At 49.5% G+C, this 9,377-nt stretch overlaps 1 protein-coding gene across 3 annotated transcripts in view; it reads left to right on the forward strand.

The window, feature by feature from the left end:
• Positions 1 to 9,377, forward strand: part of pdzd2 (PDZ domain containing 2) — a 157,722-nt gene that overhangs the window by 77,476 nt on the left and 70,869 nt on the right. For all 3 annotated transcript variants that reach the window (XM_031816597.1, XM_031816596.1, XM_031816598.1), the window contains one exon: positions 3,396 to 3,541. In XM_031816597.1, the coding sequence (XP_031672457.1) occupies positions 3,396 to 3,541 (146 nt within the window). The remainder of the gene's footprint in view (positions 1 to 3,395; positions 3,542 to 9,377) is intronic.

Below are 9,377 nucleotides of genomic sequence, written 5' to 3' on the forward strand. Positions count from 1 at the left end.
TCGTCTCCAGCAGCACATCTAATCTAACACTCCCCATCGTCTCCAGCAGCACATCTAATCTAACACTCCCCATCGTCTCCAGCAGCACATCTAATCTAACACTCCCCATCGTCTCCAGCAGCACATCTAATCTAACACTCCCCATCGTCTCCAGCAGCACATCTAATCTAACACTCCCCATCGTCTCCAGCAGCACATCTAATCTAACACTCCCCATCGTCTCCAGCAGCACATCTAATCTAACACTCCCCATCGTCTCCAGCAGCACATCTAATCTAACACTCCCCATCGTCTCCAGCAGCACATCTAATCTAACACTCCCCATCGTCTCCAGCAGCACATCTAATCTAACACTCCCCATCGTCTCCAGCAGCACATCTAATCTAACACTCCCCATCGTCTCCAGCAGCACATCTAATCTAACACTCCCCATCGTCTCCAGCAGCACATCTAATCTAACACTCCCCATCGTCTCCAGCAGCACATCTAATCTAACACTCCCCAATGTCTCCAGCAGCACATCTAATCTAACACTCCCCATCGTCTCCAGCAGCACATCTAATCTAACACTCCCAATGTCTCCAGCAGCACATCTAATCTAACGCTCCCCATCGTCTCCAGCAGCACATCTAATCTAACACTCCCCATCGTCTCCAGCAGCACATCTAATCTAACACTCCCATCGTCTCCAGCAGCACATCTAATCTAACACTCCCAACGCCTCCAGCAACACATCTAATCTAACACTCCCAACGCCTCCAGCAACACATCTAATCTAACACTCCCAACGCCTCCAGCAACACATCTAATCTAACACTCCCAACGCCTCCAGCAACACATCTAATCTAACACTCCCAACGCCTCCAGCAGCACATTGATCTGACTGCTGGTACACCACTATCTAACTTGGTAATTATAAAAGAATAATCTACTTGAGCTAGAAACATGAAACATGGAGGCCGGAAGAGTCTGAATTCCACTATCTAAACCACTTCCTTGTGTTCTTGTGACATCGAGAGCTTTGGACTGTAGGTTCTATCTGCAAAAAGATGTTTCTGAGAAAATGGCCTTTAATGTTCCGAACCATCATTAGTTTGAATGGTGTCTGATCCCTCATTGGTTTGAATGGTGTCTGATCCCTCATTGGTTTGAATGGTGTCTGATCCCTCATTGGTTTGAATGGTGTCTGATCCCTCATTGGTTTGAATGGTGTCTGATCCCTCATTAGTTTGAATGGTGTCTGATCCCTCATTGGTTTGAATGGTGTCTGATCCCTCATTGGTTTGAATGGTGTCTGATCCCTCATTGGTTTGAATGGTGTCTGATCTCTCATTGGTTTGAATGGTGTCTGATCCCTCATTGGTTTGAATGGTGTCTGATCCCTCATTGGTTTGAATGGTGTCTGTGTTCTCCAGCCCAGAGAGGCCAGTCGTATCAACCATGACCTTAACCCTGTGTCTTGTCTGTGACCTCCAGCCCAGAGAGGCCAGTCGTATCAACCATGACCTTAACCCTGTGTCTTGTCTGTGACCTCCAGCCCAGAGAGGCCAGTCGTATCAACCATGACCTTAACCCTGTGTCTTGTCTGTGTCCTCCAGCCCAGAGAGGCCAGTCGTATCAACCATGACCTTAACCATGTGTCTTGTCTGTGACCTCCAGCCCAGAGAGGCCAGTCGTATCAACCATGACCTTAACCCTGTGTCTTGTCTGTGACCTACAGCCCAGAGAGGCCAGTCGTATCAACCATGACCTTAACCCTGTGTCTTGTCTGTGTCCTCCAGCCCAGAGAGGCCAGTCGTATCAACCATGACCTTAACCCTGTGTCTTGTCTGTGACCTACAGCCCAGAGAGGCCAGTCGTATCAACCATGACCTTAACCCTGTGTCTTGTCTGTGTCCTCCAGCCCAGAGAGGCCAGTCGTATCAACCATGACCCTAACTCTGTGTCCTCCAGCCCAGAGAGGCCAGTCGTATCAACCATGACCTTAAACCTGTGCCTTGTCTGTGTCCTCCAGCCCAGAGAGGCCAGTCGTATCAACCATGACCTTAACCCTGTGCCTTGTCTGTGTCCTCCAGCCCAGAGAGTTCAGTCGTATCAACCATGACCTTAACCCTGTGTCTTGTCTGTGTCCTCCAGCCCAGAGAGGCCAGTCGTATCAACCATGACCTTAAACCTGTGTCTTATCTGTGTCCTCCAGCCCAGAGAGGCCAGTCGTATCAACCATGACCTTAACCCTGTGCCTTGTCTGTGTCCTCCAGCCCAGAGAGGCCAGTCGTATCAACCATGACCTTAACCCTGTGTCTTGTCTGTGTCCTCCAGCCCAGAGAGGCCAGTCGTATCAACCATGACCCTAACTCTGTGTCCTCCAGCCCAGAGAGGCCAGTCGTATCAACCATGACCTTAAACCTGTGCCTTGTCTGTGTCCTCCAGCCCAGAGAGGCCAGTCGTATCAACCATGACCTTAAACCTGTGCCTTGTCTGTGTCCTCCAGCCCAGAGAGGCCAGTCGTATCAACCATGACCTTAACCCTGTGCCTTGTCTGTGTCCTCCAGCCCAGAGAGGCCAGTCGTATCAACCATGACCTTAACCCTGTGTCTTGTCTGTGACCTCCAGCCCAGAGAGGCCAGTCGTATCAACCATGACCTTAAACCTGTGTCTTATCTGTGTCCTCCAGCCCAGAGAGGCCAGTCGTATCAACCATGACCTTAACCCTGTGCCTTGTCTGTGTCCTCCAGCCCAGAGAGGCCAGTCGTATCAACCATGACCTTAACCCTGTGTCTTGTCTGTGTCCTCCAGCCCAGAGAGGCCAGTCGTATCAACCATGACCCTAACTCTGTGTCCTCCAGCCCAGAGAGGCCAGTCGTATCAACCATGACCTTAAACCTGTGCCTTGTCTGTGTCCTCCAGCCCAGAGAGGCCAGTCGTATCAACCATGACCTTAAACCTGTGCCTTGTCTGTGTCCTCCAGCCCAGAGAGGCCAGTCGTATCAACCATGACCTTAACCCTGTGCCTTGTCTGTGTCCTCCAGCCCAGAGAGGCCAGTCGTATCAACCATGACCTTAACCCTGTGTCTTGTCTGTGACCTCCAGCCCAGAGAGGCCAGTCGTATCAACCATGACCTTAACCCTGTGTCTTGTCTGTGTCCTCCAGCCCAGAGAGGCCAGTCGTATCAACCATGACCTTAACCCTGTGTCTTGTCTGTGTCCTCCAGCCCAGAGAGGCCAGTCGTATCAACCATGACCTTAACCCTGTGTCTTGTCTGTGTCCTCCAGCCCAGAGAGGCCAGTCGTATCAACCATGACCTTAACCCTGTGTCTTGTCTGTGTCCTCCAGCCCAGAGAGGCCAGTCGTATCAACCATGACCTTAACCCTGTGTCTTGTCTGTGTCCTCCAGCCCAGAGAGGGGAGTCGTATCTGGAAGATGCACATGGTGAAAGGTCAGGAGGGGCTGGGGATCCAGATTACGGGAGGACGAGGGTCCAAGCGCTCCCCGCACGGCATCATCATAGCGCACGTAGAGGAGGGAGGCGCCACACAGAGGTAAGATACACGCACGCACACACGCACTCACGCACACACACACACACAAGCACGCACGCACACGCACGCACATATACACACACACATGGACGCACACGGACCTCTGAGACTATCACAGTGCAGGTGCATTTATACGGAGACTTGATTACACACAGGTGGATTGTATTTATCATCATTAGTCATTTAGGTCAACATTGGATCATTCAGAGATCCTCACTGAACTTCTGGAGAGAGTTTGCTGCACTGAAAGTAAAGGGGCTGAATAATTTTGCACGCCCAATTTTTCAGTTTTTGATTTGTTAAAAAAGTTTGAAATATCCAATAAATGTCGTTCCACTTCATGATTGTGTCCCACTTGTTGTTGATTCTTCACAAAAAAATACAGTTTTATATCTTTATGTTTGAAGCCTGAAATGTGGCAAAAGGTCGCAAAGTTCAAGGGGGCCGAATACTTTCACAAGGCACTGTACATACAGGCACACTTAACACACACAAAAGCGAAAGGAAACATAAATACCACCATCCGTGGAGTACCTGTGTGTGTTCCTGTGTGTGTGTGTGTGTACCCGTGTGTGTGTACCTGTGTGTGTGTGTGTGTGTGTACCTGTGTGTGTGTGTGTGTGTGTTCCCGTGTGTGTCTGTGTGTGTGTCTGTTCCCGTGTGTGTCTGTGTGTGTGTGTATCTGTGTGTGTCTGTGTGTGTGTGTGTTCCCGCGTGTGTCTGTGTGTGTGTGTGTACCCGTGTGTGTGTACCTGTGTGTGTCTGTGTGTGTGTGTGTGTGTGTGTACCTGTGTGTGTCTGTGTGTGTGTACCCGTGTGTGTGTACCTGTGTGTGTCTGTGTGTGTGTGTTCCCGTGTGTGTGTGTGTGTGTTCCTGTGAGTGTGTGTTCCTGTGTGTGTGTGTCTGTGTGTGTGTGTGTGTGTGTGTGTATGTGTTCCCGTGTGTGTGTATCTGTGTGTGTGTGTGTGTGTGTGTTCCTGTGTGTGTGTGTGTGTGTGTTCCTGTGTGTGTCTGTGTGTGACCACGTCCACTTTAGGGACACACAGCTGATATGCTGTGTGAATAGGGAGGATATCAATGCAAACTGTAATATAGTGAAAAATATTGACTTTATTATGTACAGTACATATTAGACACACCTACTCATTCAAGGGTTTTCATTTATTTGTGCATTTTTCTACATTGTAGAATAATATTGAAAACATCAAAACTATGAAATAACACATATGGAATCATGTAGTAACCAAAAAAGTGTTAAAAAAATTGAAATATATTTTATATTTGAGATTTTCCAAATAGCCATCCTTTGCCTTGATGAAAGCTTTGCAAACTCTTGGCATTCTCTCAACCAGCTTCATGAGGTATTCACCTGGAATGCATTTAAATTAACAGGTGTGCCTTGTTAAAAGTTAATTTGTGGAATTTCTTTCCTTCTTAATGTGTTTGAGCCAGTCAGTTGTGTTGTGACAAGGTAGGGGTGGTATACAGAAGATAGCCCTATTTGGTAAAATACCAAGTCTATATTATGGCAAGAACAGCTCAAATAAGCAAAGAGCAACAACAGTCCATCATTACTTTAAGACATAAAGTTCAGTCAATCTGGAAAATGTCAAGAACTTTGAAAGTTTCTTCAAGTTCAGTCGCAAAAACCATCAAGCACTAATGATGAAACTGTCTCTCATGAGGACCGCCACAGGAAAGGAAGACCCAGAGTTACCTCTGCTGCAGAGGATAAGTTCATTAGTTACCAGCCTCAGAAATTGCAGCCCAAATAAATGCCTCACAGAGCTCAAGTAACAGACACATCTCAACATCAACTGTTCAGAGGAGACTGCGTGAGTCAGGCCTTCATGTTCGAATTGCAGCAAAGAAACCACTACTAAAGGACACCAATAATAAGAAGAGACTTGCTTGGGCCAAGAAACACGAGCAATGGACATTAGACAGGTGGAAATCTGTCCTTTGGTCTGCAGTCCAAATGGGAGATTTTTGGTTCCAACTGCCGTGTCTTTGTGAGACGCAGAGGTGAACGGATGATCTCCGCCTGTGTATTTCCCACCGTGAAGCATGGAGGAGGAGGTGTTATGGTGTGGGGGTGCTTTGCTGGTGACACTGTCTGCGATTTGTTTAGAATTCAAGGCACACTTAACCAGCATGGCTACCACAGCATTCTGCAGCAATACACCATCCCATCTGGTTTGCGCTTGGTGGGACTATGATTTGTTTTTCAACAGGACAATGACCCAAAAAACACCTCCAGGCTGTGTAAGGGCCATTTGACCAAGGAGAGTGATGGATTGCGGCATCAGGTGACCAGACGTTATTCTATAACTTGTACGCTGAGAGTCAGGAAGCAAGTTCAGGGAGTGACTTTTAATATTAAATAACACGAGGAACAAAACAAGTAACACGGGTAGCGTACAGGCATGAAACACTGGAACAGAAACAATAACGCCTGGGGAAGGAACCAGGACTGACAGATACATGGGAGGTAATCAGGTGATTGAGTTCAGGTGAGTTTTTTAAGTTGCGCGTAATGATGGTGACAGGTGTGCGTAATAATGAGCAGTCTGACGACCTTTTTTAAAAAAAAAGCTGTTTAACAATTTTTTGTGATTACTACATGATTCCACAAGTGTTATTTCATAGTTTTGATACAATGTATCAAATAAACAATAAAAAAAACCACTTGAATGGTGTTATAAAACTTTTGACTGGTAGTGGGTGGGTGTTGCTGTGGGTGGGTGTTGCTGTGGGTGGGTGTTGCTGTGGGTGGGTGTTGCTGTGGGTGGGTGTTGCTGTGGGTGGGTGTTTCTGTGGGTGGGTGTTGCTGTGTGTGGGTGTTGCTGTGTGTGGGTGTTGCTGTGTGTGGGTGTTTCTGTGTGTGGGTGTTGCTGTGTGTGGGTGTTGCTGTGTGTGGGTGTTGCTGTGTGTGGGTGTTTCTGTGTGTGGGTGTTGCTGTGTGTGGGTGTTGCTGTGGGTGGGTGTTGCTGTGTGTGGGTGTTGCTGTGTGTGGGTGTTTCTGTGTGTGGGTGTTTCTGTGTGTGGGTGTTGCTGTGTGTGGGTGTTGCTGTGTGTGGGTGTTGCTGTGTGTGGGTGTTTCTGTGTGTGGGTGTTTCTGTGGGTGGGTGTTGCTGTGTGTGGGTGTTGCTGTGTGTGGGTGTTGCTGTGTGTGGGTGTTTCTGTATGTGGGTGTTGCTGTGTGTGGGTGTTGCTGTGTGTGGGTGTTGCTGTGTGTGGGTGTTTCTGTGTGTGGGTGTTGCTGTGTGTGGGTGTTGCTGTGGGTGGGTGTTGCTGTGTGTGGGTGTTGCTGTGGGTGGGTGTTGCTGTGTGTGGGTGTTGCTGTGTGTGGGTGTTGCTGTGTGTGGGTGTTTCTGTGTGTGGGTGTTTCTGTGGGTGGGTGTTGCTGTGTGTGGGTGTTTCTGTGTGTGGGTGTTTCTGTGTGTGGGTGTTGCTGTGTGTGGGTGTTTCTGTGTGTGGGTGTTTCTGTGTGTGGGTGTTGCTGTGTGTGGGTGTTTCTGTGTGTGGGTGTTGCTGTGTGTGGGTGTTTCTGTGTGTGGGTGTTTCTGTGGGTGGGTGTTTCTGTGTGTGGGTGTTGCTGTGGGTGGGTGTTGCTGTGGGGTGGGTGTTGCTGTGGGTGGGTGTTGCTGTGGGTGTGTGTTGCTGTGTGTGGGTGTTTCTGTGTGTGGGTGTTGCTGTGTGTGGGTGTTTCTGTGTGTGGGTGTTGCTGTGTGTGGGTGTTGCTGTGTGTGGGTGTTTCTGTGTGTGGGTGTTGCTGTGTGTGGGTGTTTCTGTGTGTGGGTGTTTCTGTGTGTGGGTGTTGCTGTGTGGTGTTGTGTGTGTGTTTCTGTGTGTGGGTGTTTGCTGTGTGTGGGTGTTTCTGTGTGTGGGTGTTTCTGTGTGTGGGTGTTTCTGTGGTGGGTGTTTCTGTGTGTGGGTGTTGCTGTGGGTGGGTGTTGCTGTGTGTGGGTGTTGCTGTGGGTGGGTGTTGCTGTGGGTGTGTGTTTCTGTGTGTGGGTGTTTCTGTGTGTGGGTGTTGCTGTGGGTGGGTGTTGCTGTGTGTGGGTGTTGCTGTGGGTGGGTGTTGCTGTGGGTGGGTGTTGCTGTGTGTGTGTGTGTGTGTGTGTGTTGCTGTGTGTGGGTGTTTCTGTGTGTGGGTGTTGCTGTGTGTGGGTGTTGCTGTGGGTGGGTGTTGCTGTGTGTGGGTGTTGCTGTGTGTGGGTGTTGCTGTGGGTGGGGTGTTTCTGTGTGTGGGTGTTGCTGTGTGTGGGTGTTGCTGTGGGTGGGTGTTTCTGTGTGTGGGTGTTGCTGTGGTGGGGTGTTGCTGTGGGTGGGTGTTGCTGTGGGTGGGTGTTGCTGTGGGTGGGTGTTGCTGTGGGTGGGTGTTGCTGTGGGTGGGTGTTGCTGTGTGTGGGTGTTGCTGTGTGTGGGTGTTGCTGTGGGTGGGTGTTGCTGTGGGTGGGTGTTGCTGTGTGTGTGGGTGTGTGGGTGTTGCTGTGTGTGTGTGTTTCTGTGTGTGTGTGTTTCTGTGTGTGTGTGTTGCTGTGTGTGTGTGTGTGTGTGTTTCTGTGTGTGTGTGTTTCTGTGTGTGTTGCTGTGTGTGTGTGTTTCTGTGTGTGTGTGTGTGTGTGTGTGTTTCTGTGTGTGTGTGTTTCTGTGTGTGTGTGTTTCTGTGTGTGTGTGTTTCTGTGTGTGTGTGTTTCTGTGTGTGTATTTTTCATCTTATATTTTCCTCTGGTTGTTTGGTGGAGGGGTCTGTTCCTGACTGTCCGTGGTCTGTTCCTGACTGTCTGTGGTCTGTAGCAGACTGTTCGTGGTCTGTTTCTGACTGTTCGTGGTCTGTAGCAGACTGTTCGTGGTCTGTTCCTGACTGTTCGTGGTCTGTAGCAGACTGTCCGTGGTCTGTTCCTGACTGTCCATGGTCTGTAGCAGACTGTTCGTGGTATGTACCAGACTGTCCGTGGTCTGTTCCTGACTGTCCATGGTCTGTAGCAGACTGTTCGTGGTCTGTACCAGACTGTTCGTGGTCTGTACCAGACTGTTCGTGGTCTGTTCCTGACTGTTCGTGGTCTGTTCGTGGTCTGTAGCAGACTGTTTGTGGTCTGTACCAGACTGTTCGCTGTCTGTTCCTGACTGTTCGCTGTCTGTTCCTGACTGTTCGCTGTCTGTTCCTGACTGTTCGCTGTCTGTTCCTGACTGTTCGCTGTCTGTTCCTGACTGTTCGTGGTCTGTTCCTGACTGTTCGCTGTCTGTAGCAGACTGTCCGTGGTCTGTAGCAGACTGTTCGTGGTCTGTTCCTGTCTGTTCCTGACTGTTCGCTGTCTGTTCCTGACTGTTGGTGGTCTGTTCGTGGTCTGTAGCAGACTGTTCGTGGTCTGTAAGCAGACTGTTCGCTGTCTGTTCCTGACTGTTCGCTGTCTGTTCCTGACGGTTCGTGGTCTGTTTGTGGTCTGTAGCAGACTGTTCGCGGTCTGTAAGCAGACTGTTCCTGACTGTTCGCTGTCTGTTCCTGACTGTTCGCTGTCTGTTCCTGACTGTTCGCTGTCTGTTCCTGACTGTTCGCTGTCTGTTCCTGACTGTTCGCTGTCTGTTCCTGACTGTTCGTGGTCTGTTCCTGACTGTTCACTGTCTGTTCCTGACTGTTCGTGGTCTGTTCCTGACTGTTCATGGTCTGTTCCTGACTGTTCGCGGTCTGTTCCTGACTGTTCGCTGTCTGTTCCTGACTGTTCGCTGTCTGTTCCTGACTGTTCGCTGTCTGTTCCTGACTGTTCGCTGTCTGTTCCTGACTGTTCGCTGTCTGTTCCTGACTGTTCGCTGTCTGTTCCTGACTGTTCG

Source organism: Oncorhynchus kisutch, linkage group LG3 (assembly GCF_002021735.2).
Source record: "Oncorhynchus kisutch isolate 150728-3 linkage group LG3, Okis_V2, whole genome shotgun sequence".
Lineage (NCBI taxonomy): Eukaryota > Metazoa > Chordata > Actinopteri > Salmoniformes > Salmonidae > Oncorhynchus > Oncorhynchus kisutch.